Genomic DNA, 16,003 nt, shown 5'->3' with positions numbered 1-16,003 from the left:
ATTTCATGATATCCCGAGTAGGTGGAAAAATCTGATGAATAGCATATTCAGTTATGATTGATTGAATTACTGAAGTGCAAAAACTGATATTGGTTTGATTGATATAAGAGGTAAAAGAACAGAAATAATAGCAAAATCTAATATGATGAACTACTCAATAATAGCTCGTTAAGATATTACAAGATCAAAACAATAGCAGACAAGATTTGCCACTTTTTTCTAGAAGAAAAAAAATAAAAAAAAATGTCAGCACGCAGCATCGAACCTACGACCTTAGGATTCACATGCGGCGATGCTTACCACTCAACTGTGGCTCGCTGTTGTAAATAACATGAGAATAAAAGCATGCGGTTCTTCGTTTCAACAGCTCAGAAAGGGGCACATGGCATTTCACTAACATTGAGCCATCTCTATGGGTGTATGTGTTCCATTTCGTGCAGAAGAGCTAAACTTGTTCTTATGTAGAAATTTTCAGCTATTTCGACAAGAACAAAAACTGATATCATATCACTTTGAGCTATTCGTGCGATATTCATTAGATTTCTGAATAACTCCTCAAAAACACATCGAGCTATGACAGCAAAAAGTGTTCGATTTAAGTTATGATTTAGATATTCTCGTCTACCCGGGATATTTTCCCGAGATTTTACTAAAGTCGTTTCGGAAGTCTCTAGCAGCCGTCTAGTCCGGAAGCAGCCGTTGACTTAAAGGCAGCATTACCGAAGACAGTATATGTATTTCTGTTCAGTAGAGTTTCCGTGGTAAATCTGGGTGCAAAACAGAACCGCAAGGGGGGGGGGGGTGAATCTTCTTCATTTCTTAGTTAAAGCTGTAATGAACTGATATTCAAACCGAGTAGCTACTACTCATAATAACATAGTCGACTGACGAGCACAACTTCTTCTTCTTCTTCTCCATGGCTCGACGTTCGCATTGGAACAAGGCCTGCCTCTCTTCAACTTAATGTTCTTGGAGCACTTCCAGAGTTATTAATTGAAGGGCTTTTTTTGCCTGCCATTGCATGAATTTGTACATTGTGTGGCAAGTACAATGATACTCTATGCCCAGGGAGTCGAGAAAATTTCTCGTCCGGAACGGGAATCGAACCCGCCGTCTCTGGATTGGCAATCCATAGCCTTAACCACTAGGCTATCTGGAGACCTGTACAAATAGCATATTTACAAATTTAACAACAAATGCGATACACACCCGAAACAAAAATCTAAACTCGGATCTGGTACTTTGGCATAAGTACATTTAGCATAGAGACGTTTGAATAAAGGACATTTAGCATAAAGGACCTTTGCCATAAAGAGCGCTTGACAGAATATGTTCTCTCCGAAAAACAAACATTTTGATACAGCCTTCAATGTTAAAAATTGAAACTTATATTACAATCTCTTAAGGCGAAACTGGATCCATTTCCTCACTTTTTGGTTTTTGATTTTTTATAAAATAACGAAGCAATATTTTCAAAATCGGTTTTCGTACACATGTAGAGTATGGATCAAGGTATCTCCTGATTTTTTTTTTCAGATGGAAAATGTTTTTAGTTTTTGCAGAAACCATTTTTAAACAAAATTTCACAAAAAAAAATTTAAACAAAATTTCACAAAAAAAAATGGTTTCTGCAAAAACTAAAAACATTTTCCATCTGAAAAAAAAATCAGCAGATACCTTGATCCATACTCTACATGTGCACGAAAACCGATTTTAAAATATTGCTTCGTTATTTTATGAAAAATCAAAAACCAAAATAATGAGGAAATGCTTCCAGTTTCGCCTTAAAAAGAACTTTTACAAAAAAATAAATTCTTTCTTTAATATGACTATTTCATATTTTATTTTCTATTTGAACAAGCTGTTTATCGGGCCCATATAGCCGAGGCGGTAAACGCACGGGTATTCAGCATGACCATGCTGAGGGTGACGGGTTCGATTCCCGGTCGGTCCAGGATCTTTTCGTAAAGGAAATTTCCTTGACTTCCTTGGGCAAAGAGTATCTTCGTGCCTGCCACACGATATACGCATGCAAAATGGTCATTGGCAGAGGAAGCTCTCAGTTAATAACTGTGGAAGTGCTCATAGAACACTAAGCTGAGAAGCAGGCTTTGTCCCAATGAGGACGTTACGCCAAGAAGAGGAGGAGGTTTATCGTCTGGGCAGGCAATTTTAATTTGGGCAATGATTCTTTTCGGGAAATCATCCATGTTTTTACAAAACTAGAACTAGAGACTTTCAGCCCTTGGCTGAAAACCGATCGGTATGAATCTAGCAAGGTTTGATCCGTGTTTATTTGTAGAAAAAGCTAAATAGTAAGAAAATTGATAAAGTACTGATTTTTTATGAGCTGGGAAGAAAATCATCACGATCGAAAATTAATCAATCTAGAGTGCGTTGCTGCGATGACCTCAACAGTTGTCCGCAGCTTGGCAAAACAAAGTTTGCCAGGACAGCTAATGTGTTATAATTATAAATCCTCTGCATAGAGATGAGCGGAAGTTACATATGCCGATTCGACAACACTAAACAATTTAGTTTGCAACAGCTGCCAACCCTTGCCACAAAGTTAAATGTTCAAACTTTGTGCGTGACTTTGTTCTGATTCAAGTTGTTTTGTTTACGTTTGCTCGTTATTATTCATTACACCAACAAAGCTATCAATGAAAACGTTTGACACTTTTCAGGTTATTTTGACAGACCACACACATGCACGAAAAAGACGGATCATATATTCTACTTTATCGATATTGTTGCCGTCCTTTTCATGCTCATGTTACATCTGCCAAAATAACCTGAGATCTGTCAGTCATTTTGAGGTTAGGTTCGTTGGTGTAATAAAGAATGGTCGAACTTTTTATCCAAAAATTTTGAAAAAAATAGCAACGCTATCGAAGAATTTTTTTTATCTGTATTAACGAGATTTTTAGCCCTAGGCTAGTTCATCTCGGGACCCACGCTTCACTTCCCTTCCGAAGGAAGAACTCACATTTAGCGAGTTTGTCGGGAGTGCGATTCGATCCCAGGTCCTCGGCGTGATAATCAAGTATTCTAACCATCGCACCAGGTCCGCTCCGCAATCGAAGAAATCTGTAATTCAAAATGCTTGAAAATTTTACTATAATTTAAAAGTTAATAAAAATAACGAGGTAAAAATTTCATCAAAATCGGTTTAGTACTGAATTTTCTAGAATTTAATACACAAACCACTTCAGAATAAATTTTAGGCCCTTTTTTAATAATTTTAAGGTCCGTGTGCACTGTTCTGACTGTACAATCACAACTTTTAAAAGGATTGACCAAATCAAATGAAACTTTCAAACAATACTCCTACATGCATAATCCACGTACAGAAAATATTTCGTAGCAATCGATTTAGTATCACTGTCCCTAGAGATAGATCTCTAAAAAATATATGTTTTCTTAAATCTTTATTTGTACAAGATTCTCAAAATTTGATTTTCTCACGTCGGAGATATCTCTGCCAATAGTTTACCGATTCCGCTGATTTTTTTTTCTGGTATCAACTGCACACAATATGCTATGCATTAAAAATTTTACGCTATTTTCCAATTGTTTCCAATTACACTATTTGCAATTTGATTCCATATACCCTTTAATTCCCGTCAGCACCGACCAATAATGATCGAGTTTATTCTTGCACCTTGCCTAATGCCCCATGGTCGATTGGGTGTTAATTACTAATTAATAAATTAGCTTCCATCGTGAAAAAAATATTATGAGAGTACTACAATTTTCTCAAATTTCAGTTTCCGTCTAGTCCATGTCCATTTCAAGTACGCATCGAGGAAAAAATCTACTCAGTGGCCGAGTTTATCTTACTCAGAAATCGAAAAATCCTTTGTTTTCTTACTCAATTTCAGCTAAAAGTGGGACAACTCATTACACATGAGTTGTCCCACTTTTAAAGAAAACTGAGTAAAAAATAAAGGATTTTTCGATTTCTGAGTAAGACCATTCCAGCAACTGAGTAGAATGTTATCTCGGTGCGATACAACCTTCAAGTCCCGGTACACTGTCTATGTGACACTATATTTATTGGTACATAGAATGCTAAAAAATATGATTCAGCCGTAGGCGTTCTTCCTCAATCCAACTCAAATTATGTGTTCAAAGTACGATTGAGCAGAAAGCTTTTAAAATCGAGATGGATGTAGTTTTATGAAGAATAACGACGTAAATACTTCAATTAATAGTTTTGCCCACCAGATCATAATACACCATAACAGTAAAAAGAAGAAATATTTCTCTGTGGTTGTGAAATACGATGTTTCGTATGATGAAAATCCACTCACACATTTGCTTGCATCCTCCCTAGACGAAGACAACTTGTTGTTTACATTATACCGACGGGAAAAAAATGATTTTTTGATTATTGTCGCGCTTATCTTTTATTAGAGTCCTGCGGCGGTCGTACGCTCGCAAGGCATACCGCCGCATGACAGTCGCAAGGCAAAACAAAAGAAAAAGTGTTCCCGCCAAAAACGAAAGCACGTGGGTTTCGCGAAGTGACAGATGTTTTTGAATGTATTTGTGACGAACGGCAAGAGTGGCTCAGTGGAATGAGTGTTCTTGCTGTCAAACCCCATATAATGGAATTATATACTTTTAAATCTGGTGACGCTGTTATGATTAGTGACTGTCGCGCTAATATCAGAAGCCAGAGGCAGATAATCGCCATATTCTGATTTTTCTTGAGAGGCATAATAATTGGACCGCTTTTGCTGCATTCTTCAGCAGTGGGGGTTAGAATTGACGGTTCGTTCAACAAGTGAATCTAGCGAAGTCAAAATTGAACGGTGATGAAGAACAATTTGGCTATATGCTGCTTTGGTGCGATTGCCTTCGTCGTACGCAAAACGAGAAAATGTTACAATTTAGTGTAGGTATTTAATTAATTTCCAGTGCTAAAGAGGCTGATTATCGATAGTCTTCTTTCATCTTTTTACTTCCGTCTATTAAAGAGGTATTGTCAAAGGCAAGTCTGAATATCTGTAATCATTGGCTATTTTCCATCTGATGTGACGGGAATTAACGCATATGACGCATATAAGTAAATGTTTACCCTATTTAAGAATTACAAGCCATTATCGGCTAATTCTAGTAATGAAAGCTTGTAACATTAAAAAATACCTTTGTGTTTTACATAATTAATCATTACCCCCAAAAAATGACTGCTTCTTGCTACTAGGACTGAATAACCGTGCGGTCAGAAATCATTAATAATTTCTACAGTTTCTAAACTCTAAAAATCGCCTCCTTACTTAAATTCTAAAATTATTTTTTGAAAATTTCATCTCACATTCACAACAAACATTTTTTGCTGAACAAGAGCGGAACAAACAATTTTTAAGTAAACTTTAGCTTAAAAAACTGTTATTCAGCTAATTCTGTTACTTGGGTTGTGCGTATTTATGCCACAAATAGCTCCTAATTGAAGGATAATTTGTACTGAACGTGTGTGCGTTAAATGATAATGCATAAAGCAATCAAGTGTAAAACTAAGCTAGAAACAGTTCAATCACGCACCTATCAGAGTGACTTGGAAGCAAATAGAGAATCAACTGAGTCAGAGCAAACAAAACTTAAAATAAACTCGCATCGAACTTAGAATAGTTCAAAATAAACCAAAGCATCAATCACGTGTGTTCAACAAAAGAAGAATAATATGATTATCAGTTTTTTGAGTATGCACTAATGTGTGTAATGTCCCCCCTCTTCGTGTAAAAGATGACGGTAATTGGTGTGTAATTAGTGGTGAACCCAGTGTGAAACACGTGGTGAAGATCTGAATTGGGCAAATATGTAGGTGTGTGGGTGTAGGGGGTGAGGACACAACAGACAGGTGTGGATCGTTCATACACACGCACACTCGATTCACAGCGCGCGCGGTTGACGAGATTGATTGTGTGGCAGCGTGGTGCAGCGGCGGTGTATGGTTTTGGGTGGGAGAATGCGGTGAATTGGCGGAACCCCACTCTGGGGGACACCGGCGGAGGATATAGATTCCGTTTGGTCGCGAGACTCTCGACGCGTCTCGACCATTTGGTTGTTGGTGGTTGGTTGTGGTGACGGGATGAATGCACAAAGCCGGATGCGGATATAGAGAAAAATTGGCCAAACAGTGTCAGGCTGGAATACGGGGCACGTACCTGGAAGTTTCTTCGTTCGGAACGATGCGTTGGTGATCATGGATTTCGACACCGTCACCGTGGTGGTCGCCGGAGTTAGCGCCACACTGATACCCATCGGACCGTCACTCGGTTGACCTAAAACGAGAGATACTGTTTAGTTGAAAGCATTGAGGAGTGGTAAAATGAACTTTAAATCAGGAGCCACTGGTTATGTCCTAATCCTAGAATTTCCAATAGAACTCCACAGAATTCCTTCTGGTGGAAAATATCGGTAAAAAAATATTAGACAGTCATATTCATCTATTCATCAGCTTAAGGTTTATTAATTTATGAATTTTCATCAAGAACTCAATTAGAAATTTTCTTTACGATTTCATAAAGTATCTCATGGATTCAGGAATGGCTTTATAAACGCTATAACCAGAAATTAATGCAGAGACCCTAGTGAGTTTTTGCATTTTGGTTTGAAGAATCAACTCTCCAAGAAATATCTGAACAAATTATGACAGAGTTACCCTAAGTTAAATTCACCATAATCTACCCATAAAGTTGTAATTTTCTTCGGAAATGTTTTTCCTTATCTTGTTCAAGGGAATTGTTCTATTTGGCCCCATTTAAACCAGTAGCAGCTCCTGAGAATTTCCCCGTTTTTGCCCATCCCGTGTTCAAAATCAGCGCGGAAACTTACCAGAAGGATTCGCATGGAGCGAATTTCGGATTGCATTCGTAACTAATATCACCTCCGGTAGCATCTCGTAGCATGCCCGGCTATGCAGGTCGTTGACGGCCTCGATGGCAGCCGAAGCGAATTCGTTGAACATGGCAAAGTAGTTGGCGTGGGCGAGTTCCACCAGAAACTGCGAACTGACCGCTATCCGGGGCACCGGTTTGCTGATGGAAAGCGAGGTTTGATTGGGCGAACTGCTCGCCGATTGCGGCGAAGTCGGATCCGTCCCGTAGGACGGCCGGTGCATGTGGCCACTGGCCTTGGGGAAGCCCTGGTTGACCAGCAGCGAGGTGGTCCGACACAGGTGATACAGGGCGGGTTTGTGGATTTGATTCAGCTGTTGATTGTAGGTGAACAGCAGAGCCGTCATCACCTTCAGTCGGTTCTGGGCGTTGATGGACTCGATCGAGGGCAGCGGACCCCAGCTGATTTCCTTGTTGCTGTTCTCCTCCCAGCGGCGGAGGTCACTCGGGTGCAAGGTTTTCTCCTGTGAGGGAGTAATAAGAAAGTTTAAATGAATCCAAGTTTTCCAAAATATTTAAATTGTTCAAATCAAACTCACCTCATGATAGATCGATGCCTGAGCAAGCACCGGCATCCGAAAGGACACCACCTTCGATGTGCCATCGTCCGAGCTGACTTCGATGTTGTAGATACAGATGAGCAACGTCTCGATGGACCGGCAACCTTTCTTATCGCCCAACGCCACCGAACTTAGATATAGATATATCATCATCGGGACAAACTGCAGCGTGAATCGCCTCAGCTCGATTTCATTCGAGCGGTAGAAATTGCACAGCTGATTGCATACCGGGTATATGAGCTAGGAGGGAAACATAGGAGACAGACGCGTGGTAACGATTAATTTAATTAACGCTGAGCTACCATGCACAACAAAGGATAACAGTTTGGGAATGCTCTCGACATCGTTGACCGAAATTTTAACTGTTGAACGCCAGGTAATAATTTTATAGAAACTCATTAAATTTTACACAAAATCGATGAAATTACCATATATTGCATAAGTTTCAGAAAAAATTGGTGAAGTTTATCGAAGTTTCACTAATTTTTCTCTAAACATTTAACAAATAGGGGTAGGCGGGGCATAATGAGCAGGTGGGGCATAATGAGCACCCTGTATTTTCACTGCAAATTTCCAAATTTTCAAAACAAATTGCTTGATTGTAGCTTAATTATCTCAAATCCAATGAATTGATGACGAAACATTTGTCAAAAAAGCCGTTTGCTTTGAAAAAATAGTCAAAATGCGTGAAGTGGTCATGTACTAGGGAAATATTATAAGAATCAGCTGACCTAAAATAAGGTTTTGGAATCGAAATAAGAATTTAGTGGGTATCTAGCAAATTTCTTGATATTTCCTGGGTCAATGAAATGTATTTGTAACATTTTCAAAATATTCGTAAAATTATTTTGTTAAAAAAAATATACTTTAAAAAGTTGATAATAGGGTGGGGCAAAATGAGCAACTGGTGGAAAAATGATGAAAATGATTAACATCTTAAACAAACGAATTTCACTCTTGTTTTTCTCCGTTAAGATGCATGTAGTAAGTTTTTGTCATGAATTTTCAATTTATTAGCTTGAAAAAATCAGTATCTGTATATTTTCACCGTTTAAAATTGCCTTAATAGTAAATTCCATCGAACCCCGCAGTTCCCTACAAATTAAACCCCATAATCCTCTCAAAATCTCATTGGTTGTGGCCGGTATGCTTTATCATTGACAAGAACTGTCAATCAGCAAATGATTGTGTACAAAACAGGGATTGATCATCCTGCCCCACCTAGGGTGCTCATTATGCCCCACCCCCAAAACGCAATCCACGATTTTATACGTTTTTTAAAACATTAAATTTTGCTACATTTATAGCTTTATTTAAAATTTCAACGATTAGTTTTTGTCAGTGAGGGTTCAAATGAGGATTATACGTAAAAATTACACATTGATTGCGCTTAATTTACTGGATTTGGTGGCAAAATGCTTAAGCTGCTCATTATGCCCCGCCTACCCCTACTAGTTTTATGATTAAAATGTCGGTAAAAATGAGAACTTCAACAAAACTTTGATGAGTTTACAAGATTTCCAGTAAATTGTATGAATTGCTTGTAGAGTTTTCTATTAAGTAGGTTTTGAACATGTTGAGGTTAATAACTTCTTTTACAAAACTTCTAATTTTGATTATATAAATAGTTCCCAAATTCAAACAACAAAACATCACTTACATCTTTATACTTGGCACGTTCGTTCAGGACGGTGTACAGGGCCTTGGAGATTTCGAAATCATTTTCATGCTGGGCGGCAAAGGACCGCAGCTCGGAGTCCTGCAGCGAGTTGTACTCCGAGATCCAGTCCGAGATGATGGATTCGGCCATCTTCTTCCGAACCGGGGGTGTGAACCGTCGTCAACTCCCTCTCACTCAACGAACGACAATTGATTTTGCGCCACCAGGTAAATCATCCAGCACGTTGATTAATTTTCACGACCACACTACTGTTTATTGGTTCTAGTTTGATATGCACGGCAGGATGACAGCCACATGAATGGTGATGGTGAGTTGTCAGTGTTGTTCCGGGACTTTCCGTGATTGTTGACGGCTGTTTCCAGAGGAGCGAAGGGTGTTGCACTCTTCACATTTTAAAACTGATCTTCCTGTGTGAGCGAGAGCAGGGAAATAAATTTATGTCAGAAAAGTTTCGATTGAATTTTTAATGATATGGTTTTGTCTGTGATATGGTGATACAGATAACAACATGCCATATATTGTGTTTTGGCCACATGTGGCACATGTCCCTGATGAAAATATACAATAAAATCGCCATAAACTTCCACTAAATAATGATAAAGTTGATTGTTCAACAACAAATCATATTGTGTATGTATTTTCCTGCTAAAAATTATGTATTAGAACTACAATATGTGCACAATAAAATTAATGGCACTAGAGATTTCAATAATAAAAACACCATAAATTGAATGGTAGTTGACTTGAATTTGCTCCAGAAAATTTGGATTTTTTTATGGTAAAGATACATAACTGTAGTGTCTACCTAATGGTTGCCCGCATAGGATATCTACCTACATGAAATACTATTCATTACAGTACCTAAATATCTAGGTATGATTCATTATGTCTACCTAAGGTAGTATAAATACGGGTGGTCATTGGACCACACAGCAGAGACTGCACAAGCCTTGGACTTGTCAACATATTTAATGTTCATCTTTTGAAGGATATAAAAATAACAACCCCCATTTTCTATTGTAAAAGTGACATTTACAATACATGCTATGGTGGAAAACCATAGGGTCTGTTGTTCTCTCTCTCTCTTCTTGGCGTAACGTCCTCATTGGGACAAAGCCTGCTTCTCAGCTTAGTGTTCTATGATCACTTCTACAGTTATTAACTGAGAGCTTCCTCTGCCAAAGACCATTTTGCATGCGTATATCGTGTGGCAGGCACGAAGATACTCTATGCTCAAGGAAGTCAAGGAAATTTCCTTTACGAAAAGGTCCTGGACCGACCGGGAATCGAACCCGTCACCCTCAGCATGGTCATGCTGAATACCCGTGCGTTTACCGCCTCGGCTATATGGGCCCTGTGGCTGTTGTTACTCTATCGTTTTAAACAATTGAAATCATGGTAACTACCATTCATTTCAGCGTGTTGTAACAATACATTCTGTTGTATCTCTATGATCTTTTTTATCAGGGGTTTGCGGCAGCAGAAATATAACCAGTTCATTCACTGGAAACATCAATCAGACCGTGATGCAACCCTCAGATCTGAACATAGCTGCATATACAGAAATGTTATTCGGATTGACAATGTAAATCAATTACTTTTAATACAAATTAAGAGAAAAAAAACTCAATTGTAGCGTATTCTCGTATATTCGATAAATGTTAATGGTTTGATTGATATAAGAGGTATAAGTACTGAAAATAATAAATAAAATTAACTTTTGGAGCATCATCATCATCATATCATAGTTAGGGGGATTAGGGGCATAATAGACACCCGGGGCGAAATGGACACCCCTGTTTTTGTCGAAACCGTTGACTTTTATGTAAAACTTTTTACGCATATGTGTAGAGGAGCAAGTTATGGTTCTATTTTTCAAAACTACCATTTATATTCCTCCAAAATAACGAAAATATCAATAAAATTGACATATGTTTTTCATATGGTGAAATTCTTATAATTTCGAAGCAATATCAAATAAGGTTTTACAAGTGTTGGAGTGTGTCCACCATAAAAACAAGTGAATTGTTACCTTATCTACATGTATGCGGAGATTTAGCAATGGATGAAGTATTTTATTTTTGATCAGAATTTACTTTAAATAGCAATTTTAATGTTGTAGTCGATTCGGGGCGATATGAACACTGGCAAGAACGAATGGATGTACGCGCATTGCATACTGTTAGGCGTTTAAGATAGTAGAGAAAAAATCAATCCGATTATTTCAGCCTAAAGTATATTTAATTAACTTTGCTGTTATGTAAACTCATCTTAGATGGAGTATGATATCTGTGGTATTGATCGCCGTAGGCAAATTACTTAACTGGCCGATGTAACCAAAGAAATAGCATAAAAAATGCAGGGGTGTCCATTAGTATGGAACAAACATCAAATTCTCGCTACAGTCGACTTTTTTGATTCCATTTAGGTTTCATATGAACTGTGCAAAATTTCAGCGCAATCGGTGAAACTATAATTTAGCGCAAGCGGTTCAAAGTTTTCATAGGATTTACTATGAGAAAAGTGACACTTTCAGATAAAAAATCCCAGAGGTCGTCTCTTGTCTCCTTAATTCAAATCGATCAATGCTTCTTGTAGAAAAATCATTTATGAAACTTTCCTTCGAAGACCGCAAAACGATTGGATGCTTGTGTAAAAAGTTATTGATTTATTACCGATTAGTGATCCAACGAACGGCTTTTTGTTTTGTTTTATTAGCAGCACTGTAGCTGCTGCCTTGGCTGTTGCTGTTTCTGGGGGTGGTGATGCCTCCCGCCACCCCATGCAACAACGGCAGCAGCAGTGCTGCTGATAAAATAAAACAAAAAGCCGTTCGTTGGATCACTAATCGGTAATAAATCAATAACTTTTTCCACAAGCATCCAATCGTTTTGCGGTCTTCGAAGGAAAGTTTCATGAATGATTTTGCTACAAGAAGCATTGATCGATTTGAAAAAAAAGAGACAAAGGGCGACCTCTAGGATTTTTTGTTTGAAAGTGTAACTTTTTCCATAGTAAATCCTATGCAAACTTTGAACCGCTTGCGCTAAATTATAGTTTCACCGATTGCGCTGAGATTTTGTACAGTTCATATTGGACCTGAATGGGATCTAAAAAGTCGACTGGAGTGAGGATTTATTTTTTCCATATAAGCGAGTCCCGTACTAGTGTCCATTATGCTCCGATGGGTGTCCATTTCACCCCGTACCTTTCCTGCCAGTCCTGAAAAACACACGGTTTACAATTCATTATTTCTTCACAATAAAGACATTCTACCTGCTGTAAATGATTGAAATACGTAGGAAACAAGTTAAAGTTGTAAGTGAAATGATAATATGTTGAGTTTTACTCTGTTATACAGGCCCAACGTACTCATTTGCTTAGGGTGTCCATTATGCCCCTAATCCCCCTAGATCTAAACAATACTAGACGCGATCACATTAGACTGACGCGGTGTACAAGAAACTCTCAAGTTCTCAAATACTCTCAAATTTTATGTCGCCGTCTATCACCGATTGCAAGAGAGTTCGTGTGGCATTAGCGTGCACAGGGGGCGCCAAGGGGGAGGGGGCAGTTGCCATTTTATTATTGAGGACCCCAACTCCTGGAGGAATCCCTGGAGGCATTCTAAAAGGAATCCCTGAAGGAATTTCTGGAGGACTCCTTGGAGGAAGCTCTGGAAAACTCCTGGAGGAACCACTGGAGAAGTTCCTGGAAGAATTTATAGAGAATGTACGATTACCTGTATAATTTCCTGGCAGAATTCCTGAAGGAATTGCTGGAGAACATCATGGAAGAATTCCTGGAGGGATCCATGGTATATTTTTTGAAGGTATTCCTGGAGGAATCCACGGAGGAATTTCAGAAGGAATCCCTGAAAGCCCTTCTGGAGGAATCCCTGGAGGTATTACTAAAGGATTTTTGGAAAAATTCCTGTAGGAAGCTCTGAAAAAAAAAAAATACTGGAGGAATCGTAGGAGGAGTTTCTAGAGGAATTACTGTAGAATTTATATGTAAAATATCTGGAGGAATTCCTAGAGGCAAGGCCGTGCGGGAGAGGGGGTGTATTTTTGGCTTTTAAAGCCCCCCCCCCCCCCTTCTGCGCACGGGCCTGCCTGGAGAAATCCGTGAAGGAATTTCAGAAGCAGGAAGAGTTTCAGAAGGGATCCTTGAAATCATTACTAACGAAATTACTTGAAAAAAAATCCTGTATGAGCTTTGGAAAACTCCTGGAAGAATTCCAGGAGGAGTTCCTGGAGGAATTTTTGGAGGATATTCTGTAGAATTTCCTGGAGGAAATTCTTAAAATAAATTGTTGGAAAAATTCCAAAGGGAAATACAGGAGGAACCCGTACAGGAATTTCTGGAAATTCCTAGAGGTATTTCTAAACGAATCCTTGGAGGATTTCCTGAATGAATCCGTGGAGGAATTCCTGAAGGAACTTCTGGAAGGTTTTCTAAAATAATTTATGATGGAATAATTGGAAAAATCTCAGGAGGAATCTCTAGCGCAAGCCCTGAAAGAGTTTCAGGAGGAATCCCTGAAGGAATTTCTTGAGGAATTCCTGGAGGCATTCCTGAAGGAATCCTTGGAAGAATTCCTGGAGGAATCAGTGGAGGAATTTCTTGAGAAAACCCAGGAGGAATCCGTGCTGGCATTCCAACAGGAATCTCTGATAGAACCCCTTGCCGAATTCCTGGAGGAAGCTGCGGAAACTTCCTGGTATAATCCCTGGAGGAATTCCTATAGAATTTCCTGGAGGAATTCCTGGAGACATCATCGGAGCAATTCCAAGATGAATCTCTGGAGGAATTTGTGGAGGAATCCGTAGAAGAATACTTGGAGGAAACCATGGAGGAATCCTTGGAAGAATCCGTGGAGGAAACCATGGGGGAACCCGTGGATAAATTCCTGGAAAAACTCCTAAAGGAACTCCTGATGGAATTTCTAGAGGAATCCGTGTAGGCATTCCAGGAGAATGTTCAGGAGGAATCCCTAACGGTATCCCTGTAAAACTTCTTGAAGGAATTCATAGAGGAGAAATCCTTGGAAGAATTTCTGGCGGAATACATGGAAGCATTCCAGGAGGAATCCCTGGTGAAGTCCCTCGGGTTGCCCTCGAGGCATTCCTAAAGAAATCCTTGAAAGAATTCCAAGAGGAAGCTCTGGAATATTCCTGGCGAAATTCGTGAAAGAATCCGCGAAGGAATTCCACGATGAATGTCTGGAGGGGTTGCAGGAGGAATCCGTGAAAGAATTCTTGGATGAATGTATGGAGGATTTCTTGGAGGAAATCCTAGAAGAAGTTCCGGAGAAATTCCTCGAGAAATTTCTGGAGGAATTTCTGGAAGAGTTCAACGTTCCCTGGAGTTCCTTGGAGGAATTCCCGGAGAAATCTCCAGAGTAGTCTCAACATGAATCCCAGGCGGAATTCGTAGTAGAATTTCAGAAGCAATCTGCAGGAATTCTGGATGAATCACTGGAGTCATTCCTGAGGGAATCGTTGGAAGAATTCCTGGAGGAATCCGTGAAAAAAAAATCTTGCATGATTTTCAACAGGAATCCGTGCAGTCATTCCAAGAGGAATTCTTGATAGATTTTCAGTGGAATTCTTGGAGAATTTCCTGAAAGAATTAATGAAGAAATCATCGGAGGAATTCCATGATGAATCCGTGGAGGAATTTCTGGGTGAATCCGTGGCAGAATTTCTGGAGGAATATGGCATTCGAAGAAGTATTAAGGCAGAGTTTTCAGGAGGAATCCCCGGCGGAATCCTGTAGAAAATTCAGAGGAAATACGTGGAGGAGTAGCTGGTGGAATCCCTGGAGGAATTCCTTGAAGAATTTCTGTTAAATTCGTGGAGACATTACAGGAGGAATTTTTAAATGATTTTAAGGAGGATTCCCTGGAGGCAGTCATAAAAGAATCCTTGGAAGAATTCCTGGAGAAGCTCTCTGAAATATGGCTAGAGAAATTTCTGATGGAACCCCTGGAAAAATTCCATAAGAAATCCGTGAAGGAGTTCCACGATGAATTTCTGGAGGAATTTCAGGAGGCATTCGTGAAATAATTCTTGGATGAAACCCTGGAGAAATTTTTGAAGGAGAAATTCCTGAATAAATCTCTAGAGTAATCTCTGGAGGAGTCCCAGGCGGAATCTGTGGAAAAAAAAATCAGGAGGAATACCTGAAGGAAATTATGGAGGAATCACTGGAGACATTCCTGAAGAATTCCTTGGAAGAATTTTTGGAGGAATTCGTGGAGAAATTCCTGGAGGAATTCCTGGAAGGATTTCTGGAGGAATCCGGGTAGGCATTCCAGGAGTTATTCCTGGAGGATTTTCAGGAGGAATCGCTGTCGGTATCCCTGGAAGAATCCTGGAGGAATCCGTGGAATTTTTTGAGGAATTTCTGAAGAAATTCTAGGAGGAATTCATGGAAGTCACCCCTAAAAATATTCCTGAGAAAATTGCTGGAGAAATTCCTTTAGGAATTCCTGAGTTTTCTGACGGAATTCGCGAATTCCCTGGATGAATTCCTGGAGGTCATCTTGAAGGAATTCGTGTAGAAATTCCTGGAGGATTTTCTGGAGGCAACCGTGGAGGAATTCCTACAGCAATCCCTGGAGAAATTCCTGAACAATTTCTGGAGGAATTTCTGGAAGAATCCTTTAAGGATTTTTTGGAGAAATGCTTGATGCTCTCCTGGAGAAACTCCTGGAGGAATACCTGGAGGAATTTCTGGATGAATTTCTGGATGAATTTCTGGAGGGATCCTTGGAAGAATTCATGGAGGAATTTCTGCAAGAAGCCCGGGAGGCACCCAGGTGGATTTTCTGGAGGAATTCATGGACGAAT

The 16,003-nt window shown here is 39.4% G+C and overlaps 1 protein-coding gene and 1 non-coding gene across 2 annotated transcripts in view; both read right to left on the bottom strand.

Annotated features, from left to right (window-relative positions):
* The window catches only part of LOC109399217 (hyccin), a 90,813-nt gene that overhangs the window by 50,742 nt on the left and 24,068 nt on the right, over positions 1–16,003 (bottom strand). The window contains exons 2-5 of the mRNA XM_062854120.1: positions 9,126–9,553; positions 7,445–7,705; positions 6,844–7,369; positions 6,174–6,290 (exon numbers count right to left, since the gene is read on the bottom strand). Of these exons, the coding sequence (XP_062710104.1) occupies positions 6,174–6,290; positions 6,844–7,369; positions 7,445–7,705; positions 9,126–9,275 (1,054 nt within the window). The 5' untranslated portion in view covers positions 9,276–9,553. The remainder of the gene's footprint in view (positions 1–6,173; positions 6,291–6,843; positions 7,370–7,444; positions 7,706–9,125; positions 9,554–16,003) is intronic.
* Positions 1,087–1,161, bottom strand: Trnag-gcc (transfer RNA glycine (anticodon GCC)). Its single transcript has one exon. It is a non-coding gene; the product is annotated as a tRNA-Gly (tRNA).

Source organism: Aedes albopictus, chromosome 2, assembly GCF_035046485.1.
Source record: "Aedes albopictus strain Foshan chromosome 2, AalbF5, whole genome shotgun sequence".
Taxonomy (NCBI): Eukaryota; Metazoa; Arthropoda; class Insecta; order Diptera; family Culicidae; genus Aedes; species Aedes albopictus.
This window is presented reverse-complemented; position numbering and strand designations above follow the sequence as displayed.